Source organism: Nymphaea colorata, chromosome 13, assembly GCF_008831285.2.
Source record: "Nymphaea colorata isolate Beijing-Zhang1983 chromosome 13, ASM883128v2, whole genome shotgun sequence".
Lineage (NCBI taxonomy): Eukaryota > Viridiplantae > Streptophyta > Magnoliopsida > Nymphaeales > Nymphaeaceae > Nymphaea > Nymphaea colorata.
In genome coordinates, this window is record NC_045150.1 from 5201886 (window position 1) to 5225920 (window position 24035).

The window sequence follows — 24035 nt, forward strand, 5'->3', positions numbered from 1 at the left end:
TTCACCAACCATGTTATATTCTTCGTCTACAATTATAACATGAAATATTAAGTACCACAATCTAGATAATAGTTGGAATCCATAAGTGGACCACTTGAGCTTGCAAACTTTATACTGTTGTCCTTTAGTGAAAACTCTCCGGTTATTCCATATAATTTTCCTCATATATTCCTTCGTTGAGAAATGCTATCTTTATATCCATGTGATATAATTCCATATTCATATATGAGATATGGCTAGTATAGGGTGATTAAAGGTCATCTTGACTATTGGACAAAAAGTTTCTTTATAGCCTATGCCTTCTATCTCTTTGTATCTTTTTTGCAACCAATCTAGTTTTGAAACTTTTGGTAGATTCTTTTGCATTTTTCTTAATATCTATAACTCATTTGATAGCTTTTCTTTTTTTTGAAAGATCAACAAGGTCTAGACCTTATTTGTTTCATCAATGTCACCTCTTTATCCATATCCTTTTGTCATTCCAGAGAACTACTTTTGAGGGTTAGATCCCCTCTTTTATTAAAACAAAACCAACAGAAATGTATACAACACAAAAATTTCAATCATAGTTTTGATCATACCCCTAGTATATCTGTTCTCAAACTGAATGCCAATCATTCTCAAGGTGGCTCCAAAGTTTACAGCTACTAGGATAGTAATAAACAGTGAGCAGTTGGATGGTCTCTGGGGCTGGCCATCCTCTTGCAATTTTGAGTATGTTCACCAGCCCACGTGAGTTTCTGCTTGCTACTAAGTTGCTCTGCCTCCATTGGATTTCGTATGTCAAATTGTTAATCCATCCAAATTGTTGGCAACGACAAAAAAATGCCCACTCTGCCCGGCATTACGGGAAATGCATTCCATGCACCTCTTAAGTTTCCAGTCCTTATCAAAGGGACATTTGCCGTCATCCTGTCATGCTAAATCAAATCTGAAACAACTTTCATTGTTCTTCATGAGAGCTACAATTCCAACTAGTCTCCCACTATGCAAATTAACAATATCGATGTCCATCCATATTAATACCCCATATCCTAGTTCCCCATAGTAGTCCCATGCAAAGCCAAATTTGGATAGAACACTTTTCCTGTTATGTAACTTTTTCAGTTCTTTGATAGAAAGTAATCATTGTAGAGATTTCAAATCCATCTCTGGTGCTTTGTCAGTCATTGCCTTCATGCTGCATATTGTTCCTCATTTTCTAAATATGTCAAAAAAATGTGCAAGCGTTTCTTCAACATTTTATAAGAATCATGTTCTTTATTTGCCTTCTGCACCACTACTCAATGGTGTCATAGTTGATTTTGGCTGAAACTTGGATTGACCAAATTTCCTTAGAATAGTGCTCCAAGTACAACTCTTCGCTTTGCTTTGATGAAAGACAAGATGGACATCAGTTTCTGTAGCCACCTTGCATAGATAGCAGTGACTATGTCTTGTTAAGGTCGATTTTGATACATACAAACTTAGCTTTTTTTTTACTTAAAATATGAATTATCTCATGACTCAGAAGAATGCTATTCTGGATGCACCTGCCCATCAAGAATGCATTTTGGTTCTTGGTTAGTATGCGACTAAGTATAGGTCTCATACAATGAACAATAATCCAAGTCATGAATTTGACAATGCTAGTGCATAGGGATATAAGACAAAATCCATAGTGCATGTTCCCATTTCCTTAAGAATTAGAACAATATGTGTTTTATTTATACTATTGACAATGTGCATCATGCAAAAAAAAAAAAAAAAGGATCTTCGATGGTAGCACTAACATAATCATGAATGATATTCCAAAACTTTTGGTAAAATTGGTTGTTGAATCCATCTGGTCTAGCTGTTGCATCTCTATTTGAGTGCAGTACATCTCATTGAATCTCATCATCAAGTATACCCTTCATAAGCATAACATTTGCTTTCTCATTGACTGTAGGGCCTATACTGACCAGAGAAGGGAAGTTACATAATGTCATATCATTACCTAGAAGGTTGTTGAAATAATTGTTCTTGGTAGCAAAAATCTCTTCTATTTCACTCGTAGTCTTAGCCTCAAGCATAACTGAGCTTATTCTATTTTTTTTTTGCCTACCTTTTACCATTGTGTGAAAAATTCTTATGTTAAGGTCTCCATGCAAGTCTATTCTCAATTTTTGTTTCTCTAGGTCCTCATCCAACTTAAGTAGATTGTGAAGCTCTTTTCTAACTTTGGCCTCACATTTCTGGCCCCAACATCTGCCTCATGTTCTCTACTCTACACCTTACCAATCTGGTTCTTTAGTCTCTCAATCATCTTTGCCAGATCATTTCGGCCACTTTTAATCTATTCACAAAGACCATACCTAACTGCTTTCTTTTTAGCAATATTGAGGTTAATCATCGCACACCATCTCACATATAACCTCTATTTGTTAGATATCCCTACTACCTTGAACTTGCTCCTAGGAAAGGTAAATATTGGATTCTTAGTGGCCTCTAAAACAATCAATTTGTGGTTGATGTCAATCGAGATAGAATGCAAATCTTCAAGGACTAACTTCTATCGTCCATCAATTTTAACAATACAAATCAATGATTTAATTTGTACATCACAGTAGCATATCATGACCTAAGTCACATGGGTATGGGTATGGGTATGGTTTGGGTACAGGTACAAAGATACAGGTATGGACATGACAACTTTAAAAAATGTGGCACGGGGGTACAACATGGTATATGTATGTATGTATGTATGCAAAATAACACAAAACAATCAAAATGAAAGCAACATTTTAGTAAACAAGTGATATAAATAAAAACATTAGTATGTTAATGAACAATAACTCTAAGAATAGATTGAAAAGTATGGTGAAAAAAATAAAAATCAAAGCAAATGTAAGCAGTTTAAATCTAAAGGTATCCGAGTGTGTCCAAGTACCCATTTTGGGTACGAGTACAACGACACGGGTACGTGGATCTTACTGAAGTAACCATGTGACTTAGATCATGACCTGTTATTGGACCAAATATACTTGCAAAATTGGTCAAAGATTTCCATGAATTCATTGTAAGAGATAAATTTTGTGAAAGTAAGGCATGACCAAAGGGCTAGTAGTCTCCCAGTCTTTTCCCATGACCCACAAGCTAAATTGAAATAACGGTGTATAACACTGAGCACTGCAATCTCCTTATTTCATTAGTAAGGTTAGTAAATTGGCTTCTTCTAATTCTTTAGTTTGGGGTGTAGATAAACCACTACTACTACAAATGCCCTTTGAGAAGCAGTATCTTTAAGCTGGATTGTGATCCGATAATGGCTTGCTTGCTAATCATGAGTAATAATCTTCTTTGTTCCATAGCTCCAGATTTTAGTCCACAAACCATTCACCTGAATATTAGAAAATGAGGTGTATCACAAGAGTTTTAAGCCTCACTCCTCAACTGTTTATTAGAAAGCTTAGTGATTGGGCGGTGCATGCTGAAACATGTCGCCATGTTGAAGTAGATTCTCTACCAGCCCATGGGCATTTCATGCAAAGATCCTCATGGCTCTATCTCTGCAGAGAGCCCTCCCCCCACATAATGTACAGCTCCTCCCTACTGCCATCTTTTTCTTTATCTTCCATCATCATCTCCACACGAATCAGTATTAGGCTTTGAGCACTTCGATCTATGGTAGCACCATTGAACAGATCAGCTTTGAAGCTTGTTTCATATGCCATGAGTTCCATCACCTCACTTTTATCATGATCCCTCTAATTAGCAATTCAATTGATTTCTGTCAGCACTTCTTTACTTTTATTATATTTTGTTGGACTGACTTCTTTCGTTGGTTGGGGAACATTAAATATTTTCTCCTCATCAGATATCACTATACTCTTCATGCACAATCTAGGATTGCGTTTTGATGTTTAAACTAATATTCACTATTTTCCATCATGGATAACATCTATCTCCACTTCAAAAAATTGCTTTTTTAGCTCCTCACAGGCAAAGGTGAAGCGGCTGGTTGCACCACATTTTATGCAGAACCGCAGTTTTGATTCATATTCAATAGTTGGTGACAAGAAGTTTTCCTCGTCAAAAGTATGTTTAACTTCAAACATTGGTTGAATGCTTAACGAGTCTGCGATCAAAATTTTAGCGAATCCTAAGCTCGTGACTTCTTTAGTGTATGAATTGGCATCAACAAAGGATCCTTTCATAAATTCTACTATCGAATGAATATTCTGGTTTTTCGAAGGTCAACTCAAAGATTCGGTAGGTGCACCCAAATATGAACCTTATTTCTGGCCACTACTTTTAGTGGCATTCCAAGGTACCACTAACTAGCAGTGAGCAATCTGCCCTTCAACTTTCCAATGACCAGGAGACGAAATCAGTTGCAGATTGGCTTCTTTTGAAGCCCATATGAGTAACAAGCCCTTGCCCACAAAGGTGAACTTTAAAAAAGGCATATCTTGTCATAAGCATTATAGTACTGAGAATGTGTTGTTGTAGTCAATCCTGCTTTGATCCGACCCTCATGCCAATGTTACAACTGCAGTGAAGTTGAATGGCTTCTTCATATGCTCATGTGCTGATTTAGAGATGCACAATACTCGTTCTCCATTAACTTCCTTGATTGTTACCTCAGGATATTCATGCTCGAGCTGCCCAAGATATCCTTCAACAATAGACGCCCACATCCCCTTGAATGTAAATGAGCCATGCCTGACTGGGAGGAAGGCTTAAGCGGTCACCAGTGCCATCATCTTCCTTGCAATGCATTCCTGATTGATCCCCTCACTGAACCACACTCCCAGAACCTTTTCCCATCACCGCCAGCCAGAAATGGCTGCCAAAGGCTCACCCTCCCCCACCCAAAACACCTTCTGGTCACCAACAACTGCTTTTTTCTCAAGAAAAGAGAAAAATTTCTGAAGGTAGTTTTTTCCATTCAAATTTTTTTGGGTGAAAAGAAGTTTGTCATATATTCTTAGGTATATCATCTTTCTGCGGTAAGAGAATAAATGTCTCACCTTTATTATCAAATCTTCGTCATGGTACCTTTGCATATTATGTCAAATTGATGAATTTAATATTGCCTTATTTTAATGCAAAAATCACTTGCACTATCTTGCACTGGTTGGGACACTTCCTCAAGTATCTCAATCACTTGAACATTTTACCATCTTTCTATTTTGAACGATCCAATTCATAAAATTGAATACCCTTCTCAATGTCTCCCACTGTAGGAAACTTATTGTCCAAAAATGTGTCATCTCTTGAGTATATTTTTATGTCTCATTCCCGTCAAGAGTATATGTACTTTTGAATATTCATAATATCTGATAAAGACATATTTTTTCCCTTGGTCTCAATTAATTTTAATTTTCCATATTTATGGGAAAGATCACAAATATAAGTTGCAAACTCTAGGGTCTTAAGTAATTTAGGTCAATTTATCTACCTATTTGCAGTGCATATGAGATGTGTGTGTGTGTGTGTGTGGCGATCAATAAACAAACTCTTCAAAAAAAAAGATTGGCATGCTTGTTTGCACTAACAGACTTAACCATCTCCATTAGATTCCTTTTTTTTTCTCTCTCTCTCTGCAATACCATTTTATTATATCATTCTAGGAGTGGTTTATTGTTCTTGAAAGCATTAGTCTTTCGGCTAGGCAGCTTCTCAACCATATTTATGAACCATTTATAACAATCCAATGCTTCATTCTTAAGAGATAAAAAAAATGTAATTGAATCGAGTGAACTCATCAATAAATGTCATAAAATAAGATGCATCATGTTTAAAGTTACATGTATTGAATTACAAATGTCTCAATGGATTAGTTATAATAGGTAAGTTGCTCTAGTTACCATAACAAATGGTTTTCTTGTAGTTTTTTCTGTATGGTAAAGTTCATATATGGGAATGTCATTGTTTGTGATTGAACCTGGAAGACCCTTTGTTGTGGGTCTTTTTGTCTTAGACCCAATACATCGAGTGCGTGTGCCATATGGATACATCCATGTACATAGGCGGAAGCAATAAACTAAAAACTATCATCAGATACATTCATGAAGTCACGTATAACTTCTAATATAAAAGTTCGTTTATTTTTATAGTGTTGTCCAATTAAATGTTCACAAATGAGTCTCCAAAAAAAATTTATTATCCGAAGTCAAAAGAGTATAAATACAAACATGATTCTTATCAGTATTCAAAGCATGCAATACATCATGCAGTATTTAATTTTATATGTTCCTAGTTATTGGGCAATGACCTAATCACTATTGCGCCTATTGTTCATTCATCAAGATGCCTAGCTGAATTTAATTCTTTAATCATACTTTTCATCTCCATAAATGCTAGCTCAAGATATTTTGAGGGGGTTCTTGGTAAGAGCCAAAATTAATAATTAATTTCTAAGTTTTCTCACAGATGTCCCACCAAACTTGCCTTTCAATATTAGCCACATTTTAGTATTTTAAAATTGCTAAAACATGTTCAAGAGTGTCGAGAGCTTGAGCCTCTCATTTATCAAAGCAGAGTACGTCACAACTATTATTGCAGCATGTAAAGCAGTTTAGTTATGAAAAATTATTTCAGACCTTTAGCAAAAACAATAAAGTTCAACCATTATCTACTGTAATAATAAATCTGTCATTACCAGGACCAAAAAACCAGTATCTGAAGCATATTGAAATTCTACATAACTACACTAATCGTGATAGAGTTAGTCACCAGTGCGCATATATTAATCAATCTTTACCACCAAACAAATTTGACTTAATTGACACTTACAAGTTAAAGGGAGGTGTTAAAATGCATTTTTTAAATGGATTTTGAACTTGAGATCCAAAGCCAAAAGAAAAATGGCAAGGACGATGGAATGAATGAGGGGATTTTGATCTTCCCAAAAAAATTGAAATTTATAAAATGCTTAGCAATTTGAAATTACAAATCCTTAAGCATTCCTTGAAGGTGATGATTATATTTATGATTCTTGAAAACATCCTCATGTAAAGCCTATATAAAAAATATGAAGGCTATTGCTTTTGTGATCTGTAAAAAGCAAATCAAAAATAGAAAAGTTCTCCTCTCCAACTTTTTTTTTCTTCTTTCTCTTCTCCTCAAAACCCAATTTAGCGTTATCATTGCTTGACAAGCCTCTTCCTTGTCTTCCCATATCTCCTTCTCAACTTTCATTTCTAAATTTATTTTTTCTCTTTACACGTCCACTTCTCCGACACATTCTAGGTCAAGATTCTCTTTTGAACAATATCCCTTAGAATCAGATGCTCCAGAGTGATGTCATGATAAGGAGATCTCTCACAAGCGATGAACCCAAAAGAATAATGGAAAGAAAAATTTTGGTAAGGGGAATTTTGTTCCTTTTGCTACTCACTCAACGTTGTCCATATGAAATCTGAGACGTTATGTTAGGATTACTTTCTTAGTTAAGCTGCTTTCATGGAAAATTTAAGATGGTTATTTTAGAATTACTTTCTTAATTAAGCCGTTTTTTTTGTGATTGTTTCAAACTTTGAGTGGTGATTTGTAAATAGTTCAATCATTTGGCAGTTTGTTTAATGTTTACTTATGAGATATAAAAACCCTAAGGCCATACCTTTATACATTTATGTCTCCAAGGTTTCGATTTGCTTTAAGGTTTGGACGAACCTATAATATACCATTCAATTCGAGTATTGAGTTCACTAATGTTTGCAACTTAGAGGAATAATACACCTGGTTGTGACAATACCATGAGATTAAAACCTCAAACCCGCCGGGTTACCACCCAAGTGTGCTATGCCCTTGAGGCAATCATTGGGCCATTGTTGATCATTTTTTCAAGAGGTTGCTCAGTCAAATGATAGCAAATGAAACCAAAACAAGCTTGTCAAAACTTAATTAATTAAGATTACTTTCAAACAATTCTCTATTTGGGAATCATGCAAATTGAGCATCATTCCAAACTCTCGCACCTATGAGTGATTTCAGACTTGTTGACCACGATTGCAGGTTTCATTGGAGACTGCCACAAGAATTCCTTCCCTTACAGCGAGTTCCTATATGCTCATTTGAGATTTGCTCACGCACCAAACTGTATTTACTAACTACTCCTTCAACCACCCGAATAGAAGAAGTCAGATTCCATTTATGTGGGCTTACCTCATATGCCGACTCATTTACCTTTCCTCGTCGCTTACACTTTGAGCCAAAAACCCTAGAGAGTTTTGGACGCTCTGTGGCACGCCGATCAAACTCAGAAGAGAGAGAGAGAGAGAGAGAGTAAAACCCTAGCAAGGGGGGAGATCACATTAAAACCAAAATCCCACTGGGATCTCTCTCCCTTGCAAACCTATTTTTGGTTGAATCCAGGATCGCCAGCACCCGGAAATTGCTCCCCTTCAACCATTTTACTATTAAACCGGCTCCTACTGTCCGACATCCTCTCTCTCTCTCTCTCTCTCTCTCTCTCGGGAGTTAAAGAGAAAAGCCGTACCCCCGGCGGAGGAAAAAAACCAAGGGTTTCTCCTCCCCCGGCCTACCGAAGTTTCTGAAATCTCGAAGTTTGATCGAAACCCTAGAACAGCCCTTTGATGGAGCGCCCATCTGATCGGCTCGACGAGAATACCAGACTCTACAACCCCTACCAGGATCTCCAGATCCCCGTGCACAACCTTTACCGGCTGCCCACGTCGCCAGAATTTTTATTTCAGGAGGAGGCGGCTGCGCAGCGGCGATCGTGGGGAGAGAACCTCCAGTACTATACCGGCTGCGGTTACCTCGGCGGGGCGGCTGGTGGCGCCGCTAAGGGGCTTTTCGATGGACTGAGAGCTGCGGAGGAGGGGGACACCCTCAAGCTGCGTGTCAATCGCGTACTGAACGCCTCCGGGCAGACTGGTCGGAAGTTTGGAAACCGGCTGGGCATCGTGGGTTTGCTCTTTGCGGGAATGGAGAGCGCGATGATTGCGGCCAGGGACAAGGACGATATCCTGAATAGTGTCTTCGCTGGGCTTGGCACGGGAGCTCTCTTTAAGGCAGCGTCAGGCCCTCGATCCGCCGCCGTCGCCGGCGCCATCGGTGGTTTGGCCGCCGGAGCAGCTGTCGCTGCTAAACAAGCAGCAAAAAGATATGTGCCCATCTAGAGTTTCTCACTTTCTCTTTTTTCTTTTTTGCGATCGCTGTGGTTTTGGAGTTTTTTTCCCTGTTTTCGTGGCAAAGGGACGTGATGACGTATAGCGGAGTTCTGTTCCTTAGTTTAGATGATTAAATGATGTAATTGATTAATCTGTCGACGTGATTTTTGTTAGAGTGGAAGAATTTGCTGTTGGCACATGCTAATATCCTGGGAAATTTTGTTTTCGATCTCAATGATCAACTCCTATCTTGGCTATTCCATATTTGTGTTGCTTATTTGTAAAAAAATTGCAGACAGTTTCATGCCTTGCCAGGAAAAGATGATCTTGTTTCTTTATCATCACGGCTTGCACAATTGCCGTCTTGTTGGTGATTATTGCACAGTTTAGCGATTATGCACATTTCAAGTTGTGATCCATTGCTTGCCTAGTTATATTAGCGATCAATGCCGCAAGCCCAGTTGCTAGTTGATTTGTTTGAATTCATTTTGTCGAACCATGGAGTGTTTTAAGGATCGGAACGGATTACATTTCAAAATTGTAAAACTGAAGTCTCAGGTCCCAACGATTTACCGGGCATGAGTTCTCGGGCTATTCTTCGGCAGGAAGAAAATTTTAAGACGATTTGAACATAGTTTGGCTTGGTTGGTGATCGGTTACTTGCTATTTCCGAGTATGTTAATCTGTAGGTCTCACCATGGCTCGTGTCCTTTGCATCCGTGTTATTAGCAGCTCCAATCTTCTGTCATTTCTGTCAGGTCAACTAGAATCTGTGCCTTCGTATAGTATTGTGTTAAATATGCCATTTGTGTGGATGAAGGCTTGGCTTTGGCCAATTATCAACCGTTTGTGATCAGTTTTGTTTTAGAGCCTTATGACAAGCTTTTTGGGCTTGATCTCTTCATGATGTCATGAAGCGCTCAAGTCCCTTGAAATCACATGTTTTCGAGATTTTGATGAAACAGATGTCTGTCTTACTGATGTAATTATACAAGTCTATTTCTTCAAGGAAGTATCACGCTGACCAGAGCTTAGCTTGAGCATGGAGTTTCTGTTTCCTATATAAGTGGTCAATTGGTTTATTCCTCCTTATGTTCGGAAGCTTCACTCGTCATAGCAACGAAGTCGAGCACATGATATTCATGGTAACGATGTCGAAGGCTTGTTTCTTGTTAACGCATGAAAATTCCTCAAACATTGCCAACAAGAGCTCCGTCCACTTGGATAGGGAAAGGTTACTTGGCCATGTCCGTCGACATAACAAAGTTTGGGAAAAGCTGCAGCATCGATCAAGAAAGCTAAATGGTCCTCCTGGTTCTTCACTAAAAGATCTAATGACAAATAGGTCGTACAGGTATATGTCTAAAGGACACATCCTCCAAGAGCAACGTCTTGGAGATCCATATATCTTGGAAGAATTTCATGGCTTCTGAATCACCGTCGTCTAATGGTCACTCCGTAATCGGTAGCAAATGTTTCTTAGGCCTCACGTGGAACGTGTACTGAATCACTTTCTCATGTTCCTGCTGATAAAAGGCGTTTCTGACAGTCCAAATGCAAGAATAATCAGATAGCTAGTGAGTTACCATATGAAGATCTCAATGATAAAACAAATCGAGTTGCACGCATAAAACTGAAATTAATTGAACCAAGACTACTTAAGTCGTGGTTTAACAACATATACTTTACTTTGCTACAAAGAGAAGAATCAATGCTTAAATGTGCAAGCCGTCCCACTCTATGGCAGCCTTGGTCTGTGTTGTTCGGCCACTCGAACAAGAGGGGACCTGATCATAATAACCTAGGGTGCCATGAAAAAAGTAGAGAATCGGGGCTTAGACCTGCCATGATTCACTAGCTATTAGTTTACCATTTTGCAAAACAGAGTGAAGAATCTTACTTAGAGCTTGAGAAAGTAAGGGGCATGATAGTTTGATCCGCTTGCCAGGAACAGTGCTTTCAGGGTTCCACACACTTTGGGGGCAAATTACACATGACGGACACATTCACTGTTGACATAGTCCGAGACTGTAGAATAAATCTGAATCGCTCCACCATGAAACCAAAGTATAGCAGTGATCAATTTGTACATATCTGATATAAATCATCAATTCTTAATTAGCCATCCACCAAGTGATTTTGACAGTTTTGGTACAAAGACTAAGAAAGTGCTGCAGAATGTTCTGAGTTAAGATTGTATCCTGGAGTGAAGAATGAAAGCGCCGACCACCATGTACCAAGACTCCAAAACCAATTGTACGAGACAATCAGCGAAGTAAAACTTGTAATCTGGAAAAAGGAAATTGTTCTGCATAGACTTTACTTATCTGGACTGACATCTTCCGCGCTATTGCATGTATAGTTCAAAATAGAAGCTGTACATGCCAATAAATCTTCGTGCCGCCAAAGGCAACATTATGGACGCCATTTCCTTTCTTACATGAACCCATTGCTCTTCGTGCACGCAATGGCGGACCTCAGTTAAAGAATGACAGACCTTAATCGACCACAATGCTGTCCAGTTTAACTCTGCTGGTCTGAACACCATCTAGGAGAAGTCTGAGACCAACTTTTAGTTCTGGAAGACCCTCCTCTAAGACTGCACAGACAGGGTAGGTGGGGACGCCCTGCACTCTTTTTTTCAGTTCTCCATAGACCTCAATTGCACCTGCCTCATCAATTTTGTTAGCAACTACAAGAGATGGCCGATTAGACAACCCAGGCTGGTGACATTCGAGCTCCATAACCAGGTCTCTTAGCTGTTCCCACGGTGGAATCCCTTTTCTTCCATCCAATGAAGCCGATAAATCTACTACATACGCAAGAATCTTTGTGCGTTCTATGTGTCGGAGAAAGGCATGCCCCAATCCTCGGTTTTCATGTGCACCTTTTATAAGTCCAGGAATGTCGGCCACCGTAGCAGAAAAAAAATCATCATAGTTCAGATTCCCCATATTGGGCCTCAGTGTCGTGAAGGCATAATGTCCTATTTCAGGTTTTGCCCTAGAAATTGCTCCAAGGAGGGTGCTTTTTCCAGCATTAGGCATGCCAACCAGACCGATATCAGCAATACTCTTGAGCTCCAAGATGAGAATGGCTTCTGAACCTGGCTTGCCTGCAGTATGTGTGGTTTCATCGTCCAAAACATTAAAATCCCTTTCATCGTCATCCTTCTTATCATGTTTATGGTTCTTAACAACCTTTCCTAAAGAAGCATTACCTAATCCCCCCTCCCCACCCTGGGCAACGATGAGTCTCTGTCCAGGTCTTATTAGTTCAGCAGCTGAATGGCACATAGTTTCTTCTTCAGTTTCTTCTTCAGTTTCTTCTTCAGATAATTCATATTGAGACATCATGCTTTCAGCTTCAGTATCAGATTGATCTGAATATGAAGAACATTCTTTGGCTTGAGCTTCAACTTCTTCATCAGCACGGAGAAGGAGTTTGTCATTTACTTTTGAAGAATTTTCTTTGGCATCATATCTGGGTGGCGACCTAGTAGTCCTTTCATGCCTTGTAATACGTTCAATAGTAGTGCCAGATTTCTTATCAGATGAGCAGTTATCAACTTCAGCATCATCAGGAATTTCCCATGGTTGCAGATCTCTATCTGGAATTGTTTCTACGATTAAAGGGCACTGGCCTCTAACTAAATGGATCACAGTGCCAACTGGTACTTGCGCCACCTGCAAGAGTAATATTCTTTGCTAATTGAAAGCTTTAAAAGCGCCACATGTCCATTCAACTAAAATTTCTTCTTACTGACAGTCAATATTGAGACAGCCACAAAGTTGATGTCAACTGATGAAACAAATGATGCATGGTTACAAGCAAATGCTTACAAATTATAACCTTGTCTGTTCCTCGGCTACCAATTTTGTTCTTGGACAATCCGTTGCCCCCTCTTTTTGCATTCTGTAATCCACGATGTGATTAAGAAGATGAAGTAGAGAGCGATCCACCCAAAAAATATGTACCAACTTAGTTTTGAAAGGCACCTCTTAGAAGCTGAGCAAGTAAACGTTCTTAAGAGAGACAATTCAGCACAGTTGAAGACTACAAAATTGAAAACAAAGAACAGAAATAAATAACTTTTCAACTGCATACCAAGTGATGCTGTAAGTTACTTAAATCCCATACTGATGCAGAGCACTCGAGAATAACATTTCCACCTTTGCCACCATTCCCTCCTATATATCAAAGATAAGATCATTACAGAAATGTCACTAGACAACAACGTAAGAAACATATCAACAGGATCTGGGACTAAAACTATTATCATTCGGCACCAAAAGAATTCCAGAACATTCTATGGTTCTACGACTTCGACAGCAGAACTTGTAGTTAACATTCGTTTGAATTGGAAAAACATGTCTATCCATCTCAGATTTTGGCGAAACAGATGCAACAAATTTTTCCCAATAAATCAAGTAACGACATCTTTCGAAACCGCGTTTCTAAGCAGAAGAAGTGACAAAGTTGAGAAGAGCCAGTTCTCTCCGACATGAATTGCTGGATTTGCCACATGAAATGCATTTCCAGGAAAACGAACGAAACAAATAATCCCCAGTGATTTATTATTACCATCAGCTCGTCCTCGGCGGTCATGTCTGCTCCGTCGAAAGCTTACACACCCATTGCCTCCCTCTCCTCCTTTCACCCATAGCTTGATCCTGTCGACCATTTTCCTCTCCTGTAAACGCAATTACCAATATCAAACGAATGCATAAGAAAAGAAAAAGAAAGTACCACTTCTCTCCGTACTCCAAGCCAACAAAAACTTACTGGGTGTCTTTGGAAGCGTTCAAATATCGAAAAAAACTAGAAATATATTGGACATTATACAAACGTGTCACAGATACAGCATCCTAAAATCAGAAGCTACAAACTCACTTGCAACGGAGCGACCTTCCCTTTCATCCTGGTGAAATCTGAATAGCGCGGAGAGGCACGAAACGGCGGATGTCTCAGTGTTTGGAGACGGGGCAGGAGACTACGGAAGAAGACCATCTTCGGCTTCTTCTTAAAGGGGCGGCGCAAACAGGGAAGTGGTTGAAGGTTTCAGAAAAATCGCGTTCTTTTAACGGCAAAATGGGTGACAACGAGGGAAGCTGCGGGTGGAAGAAGCTGTAGGAGAAGACGCGACTTGTCGATGAAAAAGGTGAAGACCCTTCATGGGAAGGACTGCAGGAAGTGGAAACGGCGAAAGAATGACGGCAAAGCACGGGGGAGAAAAATGGAAGCTGCAAGAGAAGGCAAAGAGGTCAAACGACAATCATATATCTTAATTTTTACTCATACTAAATAATATGAGAAAAATCTATAATCAAAGTATTCCCCTATGGCCCTACGTTGTTCTACTGAGATAAACCAAGAAAGTTTATAAGAGATGGAAGGAAAAATCGTATTTTTCTTATTCCTTGTTTTATAAAAAAAAGGTCATTTTCAAATATTGGAATTTTGTTTCCAGCACATTTAACGAGTCATGCTCAACATCGTTAAGTTCTAATAATTTAAATTGAACGTCAAATTAAAGAACTTGGATTAAAAGTAACATCTACAAATGAAGTCATCGTTTTCCTCTTTTACATTGGGATAGTTTGATCACAAATTATACATCTCTAATCTAGAACCAAATTATGTCATTTGGTAATCAAATGAACCCTTAGCATAAATATACTTTTTTCTTTTATATCCCTTTAAGATGATATGGATGTATTTTGAGATTTATTTTCTTGACGTTTTTTTAGATTTTTTGCATATTATTCCTTTACTTATAACCAATTGGCAACTAACTTCACAAATTCATATGAAGGATGAACAACTGCACTTTATATTTATGTCTTTCCTGATAACTTGTTTTGTGTTTTCTCTTTTCTACATAATAGGTAAGTATTTTGATATGTTATCTTTTTTTGCATTTAATGTAAAACTTGAATATTTGTATCCATACTTTTCAGGGGTTGTTTTTATTGTTTTATTGTTAGGAGTTGATTTAACCATTTGCAGAATTGTGGAATTCATATGGTATAATTCAAAGGCTGTCATTATCTCTTTGTTTTCAACTAGCAATTGACATGCCTCCGTTTTGCCTCACTAGTTGTGTCATTGCCCCAAGTGCAAAAAATCCTTTTCTCTTTATTGTTATGGGTTCCATTAAAAGGATCTTGGAAGATAGTCTCCTCACCATATTTATTAACACGGATAAAATCTTTAAACAAAAGAAGATAATAAAAAAAACAAATGAGATCTAAAAGTTTGACCGCCTAAACCACAACAATTCCAAAAACTAAATCACAAGAACACTGTACAAGCACTGGTCTATCTTTTATGAGCTTTCACAGTCACATCTTCAATCTCAACTAATATTGTTGTTAGCAGTGGAAATGATTCTAGTCGGTCTTTCGATACTATTGCAGCTGTGAGGTTTGGAGCCCTGTCGTGAGATGTGGAGAGAGAGAGAGAGAGAGAGAGAGAGAGTAGCAGCCGTAAGGCTAGGAGAAAGGAACATACTTGATTCACTAACCCTAATCTCTATTATAAAGAGATTAGGGTAGAAAGGAGATTTACATATTACACTAAACAAAAATAAGGAAAATATTAAAGAGATCTTGTAACTCTTTAATATTACAAAGAGCCACCTAGAAACATAAACTCTTCTAATTCAACACTCCCCCTCAAGCTGGAGCATACATATTAAACATGCTCAGCTCGTCATAACATCTAGAAAAATCACCAATAGGGAGAGCTTTGGTGAAGATATCTGCATCTTGATCTTTTGAAGGAACATGAATAGTGGCAATGGTTCCATCTTGAATGAGATCCCGAATATAATGGCAGTCCACTTCAATATGTTTCGTTCTCTCATGGAAAACCAGATTGTTTGCAATGTATGTAGTTGTTCGATTGTCACAATACATCTTCATGGGAAGCAGAATTGACACATTTAGGCTAGATAGCATGGATCTTGCCCAAGTCAGTTCTGCTGTAGTTTGAGCTATAACTCTGTATTCGGATTCTGCACTAGATCTTGACACCACACCTTGTTTTTTGCTTCTCCACGATATAAAGTTGCCTCCCACAAATACACAGAATTCTGTGGTAGATTTTTTGTATTCGACTGAGCCAGCATAGTCAGCATCACTATAGGCTTCCACTTCCAAGGTCTTGCCTTTTGTGAACAAAAGGCCTTTGCCAGGAGACGATTTCAGATATTTAACTACCATCAACACAACATCCCAGTAAACTTTCCTGGGTTTTTTCAAAAATTGACTTAGCTTCCCCACTGCAAAGCTAATGTCTGGTCTTGTCACAGTAACATAGAGAAGTTTTCCAATAAGAGATCTATATGATCGAGAATCCATTAATTCTTCTTGGTCATCATGAAGATGTATACGTGGATTCATAGGTAGATTAACCAGTTTAGCTCCTAGCATCCCAGTGTCCTACAATAAATCAAGAACATACTTTCGTTGAGAGAGAATGACACCATCTATATTTCGAGCAACCTTTATTCTCAAGAAATACCGTAGTGGACCAAGATCTTTTGTCACAAAGTGTTTTTGAAGAAACAACTTTGTATCAGAAATTTCTTGATCGGAGTCACCTGTCAGGATAATATCATCAATATAGACCACTAGAACGATGATACCCTGGGAAGTCTTTTTGGTAAACGAAGAATGATCAAGAGGAGATCTCGCAAAGCCACACTCTGAGACTACCTCGGAGAACTTGTGAAACCACGCACGAGGACTCTGCTTGAGTCCATAAATAGCCTTCTTTAGTTTGCACACTTTTCCACACTCAGTGAACTTTCCCGAGTTTTTTCATAAATTGACTTAGCTTCCCCACTGCAAAGCTAATGTCTGGTCTTGTCACAGTAACATAGAGAAGTTTTCCAATAAGGGATCTATATGATCGAGAATCCACTAATTCTCCTTGGTCATCATGAAAATGTATACGTGGATTCATAGGTAGATTAGCCAGTTTAGCTCCTAGCATCCCAGTGTCCTACAATAAATCAAGAACATACTTCCGTTGAGAGAGAATGACACCATCTATATTTCGAGCAACCTTTATTCTCAAGAAATACCGTAGTAGACCAAGATCTTTTGTCACAAAGTGTTTTTGAAAAAACAACTTTGTATCAGAAATTTCTTGATCGGAGTCACCTGTCAGGATAATATCATCAACATAGACCACTAGAACGATGATACCCTGGGAAGTCTTTTTGGTAAACGAAGAATGATCAAGAGGAGATCTCGCAAAGCCACACTCTGAGACTACCTCGGAGGACTTGTGAAACCACGCACGAGGACTCTGCTTGATTCCATAAATAGCCTTCTTTAGTTTGCACACTTTTCCACACTCCTCATGTTGTTCAAACCCTTGTGGTTGTTGCATATAGATAGTCTCATCGAGATCACTGTACAAAAAGGTGTTTTTGACATCAAGCTGTGCCAGTCATGGTGTACAACCACATAAATAATAAGACGAATGGTTCCCAACCGAGCAACCGGAGAGAATGTCTCAAAGAAATCCACTCCGTAGGTCTGCGTATAGCTCTTAGCAACTGACCGAACTTTGTATCGTTCGACCGACCCATCAGAATTATATTTCACTGTGAATACCCACTTAAAGCCAACAATGTCACAATCAAGAGGAGGATCAACAAGTTCTCAGGTGCCTCGCTGAACTAATGCATCCATCTCATATTGCATAGCCTGTTTCCATTGAGTATTTAATAAAGCATGCTGGTGACACGTAGGAACTGTATGAGCAGTAAGAGCTTGAATAAACTGTTGCATACTTTTACCAATATCGTCAGTAGACACAAAATGAGATATAGGATGCATAGTACATTGTCGTTTGTCTTTGTGAACAACAATAGGTAAGTCTTGACAGGGATCAGACAGACTAAGGCTACTCACTTCAGATAAACTTACCTCCTGAGAAGCGCTTGGTGAAGGATCATGAGAGGGGTCCTGTCGACGCGTGTAAATCAGCGGAGGATCACGAAATTTGGGCACTACAGCCGAAGATTCTTTAGAAGGAGATTCAAAAGGAAATGACTCCAAAGGAATAGGAGGAATAGGTAGTGGATGTGGCGACGGTGGCATCTCAGTGGAGATAGGAGAGGAGCTATAATAAGGTTTAGACTCAAAGAATGTGACATCTACACTGATATACTCCTTTTGAGTCAAGGGGTCAAAACATTTGTAGCTTTTATGGTTTCTGGAGTAGTCTATAAAGATACACTTAATAGCTTGGGCACCCAATTTATCACGTGTAGGTCCAAGTATGTGAACAAAGCATGTGCAACCAAATACTTTGAGAGCCACGGGAAACAATGGTCGTTGTGGATGCACAAGTTTAATAGGAACCTTGTGTTAAATGGAGGAGGATGGTAAACGATTGGTCAAGTAACAGGCAGTGAGAATGGCATCTTCCTAAAAGTATGCAGGTAAATTATTATGAAGCATTAGGGAACGAGCCACATTTAAAAGTTGGTGATGTTTTCGCTCAGCTACTCCATTTTGTTGGGAGGTATGAGGACATGTAAACTGAGAAGAAATGTCATTATCAGAGTATAACTTCATTAAGGTAGATGTCTTGAGCTCAAGAGTGTTATCAGTGCGAATGCTTTTAACAAGAATACCAAATTGGGTCTTTATTTCAATAATAAGGTTTTTGATAATACATACGACTTCAATCCTTTCTTTCAAATGGAAGACCCAAGTGACTCGAGAATAATCATCAACAATGACAAGGAAATAACGAAATCTTGACCTACTAGCAACTTTGTTAGGACCCCACACATCAACATGAAGAAGATCAAATAGTCCACAACTGGACTGACTCAGACTCGATGAGTAACTGCTACGGGTGTGTTTACCTAGTTGACAGGCTTCACACTGAAATGACTCTACTGAAAGATGAGGAAAAAGGTGGCGGAGCTTGTAGACAGATGGATGACCAAGTCTGAGATGCCACTGAAAGGAGGAGGACAATGAGGTGATCGATGATGTTGCAATACCCACTGGATTCGACAGAAAGTAGATGCCCTCTTTCTCATAGCCTCCACCAATCATCTTCCCAGTTTGCAAGTCCTGAAATGAACATACACCAGAGTCAAATAACACGACAATGTAAATCATTAATCAATTGTTCAACCAATAATAGATTTGTGGGAAACTTAGGAGCATATAACACATTAGGAATAGTCATAGACTGAGAGATCTTGATATCTCCATAACCCATAATAGGTGACCATCGACCATCTGCAAGTCTTACATGACGTGTCTGAGGTAATGAGTGCAGGACAATAAACATAGAAGGTCTACTACAAAAGCGTCTCGATGCTCCTGAATCAATAATCCAAGTAATACCTGTATCATGTGAGACAGTATCAATGGACATAGCACTGTCTATCATGACTGTAGAGGCCGATGGCTGGATAGATCTGTGCGCCAAAAAGTCCTCATACTCTGACTTGTTGATGCTCATAGTCATTGTCTCAGGCTGAGAAGAAGATCAAGACTCATCTACCACTGATGATGTTGCTTGGGCAGATCCAATAGAAGACTGTAAAGAGTTCTTTCCCAGCTTAGATGTAACATTTCCTTTTAATGGCGGCGCCGTGGTAGGACGGTCATGTTTATCCCAACATCTGTCTTTCAAATGCCCTATTTTCCCACAATAAGTGCACTGAAATCTCTCCTGACCTCCTCCTGACCCACGACCTATGCCTCTCCCCCTAAATGAACTGCGTCCACGACCTCCTGAGGTTGCCAAGACAGAGGCATAGAAATCACTAGAGGGTGGAGAGAGGATCACAACAAGACGACTGAGTCTGTTGTAGGCTTCAGCTAAGTCAGGGATTTCTGCTCCAGTCAACATCTGAGCCTTTGCTCCTGCATCTTCAGAGGAGAGACCCTGTACAAACTTCGCAACCATAAACTGTTCACCATGGGTCTTATGGCATGTTGGACATGAGGACGTAATGCTTTAAGTCGTTTAGATATGGACTTGAGGGAAGCAAAATACTGAGCAAGACTTTGGTCACCCTATTGCAAATTAAGTAATTCCTCCTCTACCTGCAATATCTTGTTCACATTCTTGTCATTTGAGTAAGTTTGTTTCTAGAAATCCCACATTTGTTTGGCCGAGGTATAGTATGCAATAGTTGATGCAATTTGTGGTTGCATACTATTCATGATCCACGACATGACAATATTATTATCTTCCTTCCATGAACCATATTTTTCACTCTTTTCAACAAGCTCATTTCTTCTATAGCATGCTCCTTCTGATGTCCAATCACAAACATCATAAACACACTAGACCAAATCTCATAATTAGATCAATCTAACTTTACAATAGAACCATAAGAAAATGGATTTCCTCCACTTTTAACCTCATGAGAAAAATCAGTTTTATGAATTTCAGCCATTGCATGTCTGCCCACAAATGTTCACCCACCAGCAGCAAGCGAGAATATGTATATATAGATCAATAAAGACTGCGACTAATCAACAATAACATATGTCCAACACCACACAGCACTGTTAGATGCAAAACACTTTTCCCACACAGCTTCTGAACACCCCACGATAACAAACTGTTGTCCAACTGTTGACAACAACCCTACGGCAGAAAACAGCAACCTAATGATAGTGAAAAAATCCCACGATAGACTGCTGTCCAATACTCTCACGATAGATAAAATCTAGCAATACAAATAGAAGACCAACGACACCAGCAATACAAATAGAAGACTGCTGTCCAAGAACCCCACGACAGAGAAAATCCAGCAATCCAACGCCCAAAAAAATACCACACTGCTTGCAATGTCTTTAGCAACCAACAACTTATCTATTTATGCATCTAACGTTGTTGTACCACATATTATTTTACACTAATCATGGATAGCGACAGAAAAAAAAAATTCAACATAAACCATCGCAGACTCCTACCCAGCTGCGATAAAATATAGATGTGTAGACACCCATGGCTGGAGTCTATTCACGCAGATTTCATAGCGTGAATAGACTCCTCCACACGGTTCAGTTGCTGGAAAACAGTCACTCAAACTAAACGTGTGTAGCAGGAGAAGAAAACGGAAGAGGGAGAAGGGAAGGAGATTGTGGAAGAGATAGCCTGAGGAGGAGAAGTCAACGACAGTTTTTTTCTTCACGTCGCCAGCCTGATTAACACCCCAGCCACTGCTGTCTTCACGTCGCCAGTCATGCCTGCTCTGATACCATGTTGCAGCTGTGAGGTTTGGAGCCCTGTCGTGAGATGTGGAGAGAGAGAGAGAGATAAAGAGAGTAGCAGCCGTAAGGCTAGGAGAAAGGAACATACTTGATTCACTGACCCTAATCTCTATTATAAAGAGATTAGGGTAGAAAGGAGATTTACATATTACACTAAACAGAAATAAGGGAAATATTAAAGAGATCTTGTAACTCTTTAATATTACGAAGAGCCACCTAGAAACATAAACTCTTCTAATTCAACAGATACTACTCCACCTTATTTGCCATCAAGTAGCCTTCTGAGTTTGCGACTCCAACTCTTGTTGTTGAAGGCAACCGAAAGAGTATGACCTTCCTCTTCCAACTTATCCAATCCCCATTGAAGGATGCTCATTTATGATTCATGGCCACCACAAAAACTGACTCACTTTCTTACTTGCCTTTATAAGAACTGCCATTACTACTGTACTGAAACTTATTCTGTCTTGAGAATATGCAATTTCTATCCTTCGAATTCTTGTTCATCGACCACCACAAAAGCTTCTGAAAAGGCCCATATACTTCCCTTGCAATCTCTTTAGTAGTTTGAAAGCACCCTAGTGCACCCATTGTCAATTCAGCCTCTAACCACTTTCTCATTCCCTACCTTCCACTTGACTAGGCTTCAAGTCTTCCTTAAACCCCCTCCCAGTCATTTCCTTGCCCACAAAGTCTTCTGAGGATGTTTAAGTGTAAAAAGGTTGTGTCTATTCTTTAAATGTCTATTCATTTCCAAGCAAGCCCTTGATGAGTGAGGAAGCTACACATGTGGCTTGCAAGTATCGCATCCTTCCATTTCTTAAAAGGATTTCATATGGTGAATCTTTTTGTGGGTTCCCAAGGGGGTTCACGCAGTAGCTTGGGGTAGAGACAGGTAGGTGGCCAGTTTCCATTTTGAATGTAAGGGGTATCATATACTCTGATATACTGAAAGCAAACTTTGTACTCTAAGGAGACAAGAAGTTGGGTGGGAGCTTCGACTCTTTGCCAGGTGATGGGTCTCCCTTGCTCACCTGATTCTTTTTGTGGCCATCTTGGTTCTCTACCCATAGAAAAGAGGTTGTGCTGCATTCCACCAGAGTTAAAATCATGTAGGGATCATATATATGTATAATTGCTTACATTAACAAATTTCTGGATAGCTGGACATTGTTTACAAAAGCACAATCTACTACCAAAAGAAATCCTTCAATGGGCTAGCTTACGCTCCATCTTTATTATGTTTTCTATGCAATGGGAATCCTTCACATCTCCTTCTAAAAGAGGGAGAGAGACCCAAATATTTAGTAGGAAGCCCATACATCTCCCACTTCAGCTCCTTTTCAGTTTTGCCAGGCACGGCATGGAGTGGTAGAGTGTGCACGGTAAGCGTCAGCCATTATCATAGATCAGAAGCAAAGCTGTATAGCTGGGATGACCATTAAATAGAAATTTATATGCATTACTTGAAACTATCATTACAACAGTCATGTTCACTGACTTTAGATTGAAGAGCGTCGGCCAACCACCACAAGTCCCCGGCGAGAGGCTGAGTTTTGTTTAGAGATGTTTAGGGCATGGGGGTCCTATTAGGGTGAAGTCAGGGGGGCTGCATTGACCTTGGCTTTACCTTAAAAAATTTACATATAAATTTTAAAAAAAATGTACTTGTTTTATATAAAAATTTCGAAAAATGATGTTTCAACTCAAAATTTAGACACTTTAATTCAAAAAACTTTGGCCAGTCCTATTTGTATTTAGGTTAACAAATACCACCAAACTAGCATATTTTGAGGTAGAGTAAGTCGGTTGCGTAGGACCTATATAAAGCTAAGGCTTAAAGGGATCTCATGGTTTTATTAAAGAGATCTCATGGTTTTATGTGATTGGCATGGTTTTAATAAAATTTCTTATTTTCTCTTCTCTCTCTTACTCTCGGTTTTCTTTCTTGCCCGATTCTCTCTCTATCTCTATCTCTCCCTCTGCATTTCCTTCCCCTTTCTTGAGTTTTCACCATTTCCTTTCGTTTTCCCTACTGTCCATTACATCGACCCATGATCTGCAATAATCATGAGCAAAATCAATCGAAGCTTGAAGACTGCACTAGGGACCAAGATTAGCACATGCAGCACCCATGCAGCCATACGCTTTGCGATACATTAGCCATGGAAATCAGCCATAGTCAGTCTCCCATCTGCTGCTGATCGCCCCTGCTTCATTCTAATGGTGGGCAGACTATTATTACCTAATTTACGGCACCAAACATCAATCTGTGAGTAACAGTTTTGATCAACGTCAGACCAGCCTTCTTGACCACTTCGACAGCATTTTGGGGATCCAAAATCAACAATATTGCAATATTGGAGTTCCGCATTCGGAGGCTAGTATAATCACCACGGACAGCCGTAATCTTCCTTTCTTTTGGGCGTTGAACAGGTAAGTATCCCTATCAAGACCGTCGGATACCAACATACTCATATTGGGTCCAATGCCAAGGTGGAGTTTCATACTACCTTCCAACTTAAAGGCGACTTCCCTGTCCATGCGTTTTTGTATCTGTTCAACAAATTTCCAGCAATTTATCCGATGGGAAATAAATCCCTGATCACAAATATTTACTGAAATTAAGGGTTATAGGTGGGAAAATTACTTGCTA

At 39.2% G+C, this 24035-nt stretch overlaps 2 protein-coding genes across 2 annotated transcripts; one reads left to right on the top strand and one right to left on the bottom strand.

Moving 5' to 3' along the window:
• Positions 1–8165: 8165 nt before the first annotated feature.
• LOC116266938 (mitochondrial import inner membrane translocase subunit TIM23-2-like) lies at positions 8166–9445 on the top strand. Its single transcript, XM_031648447.2, has one exon. It carries the CDS (start codon positions 8565–8567, stop codon positions 9111–9113), a length of 549 nt encoding a protein of 182 aa, XP_031504307.1. The 5' UTR covers positions 8166–8564; the 3' UTR covers positions 9114–9445.
• Positions 9446–11011: 1566 nt separating this feature from the next.
• Positions 11012–14345, bottom strand: LOC116267333 (probable GTP-binding protein OBGM, mitochondrial). Its single transcript, XM_031649019.2, has 5 exons — positions 13998–14345; positions 13689–13797; positions 13212–13294; positions 12957–13019; positions 11012–12790 (listed from the first exon to the last, which is right to left on the bottom strand). The coding sequence occupies exons 1-5, from the start codon at positions 14112–14114 to the stop codon at positions 11603–11605; spliced, it is 1560 nt and encodes a 519-aa protein (XP_031504879.1). The 5' UTR covers positions 14115–14345; the 3' UTR covers positions 11012–11602.
• Between the last annotated feature and the right edge of the window lie 9690 nt (positions 14346–24035).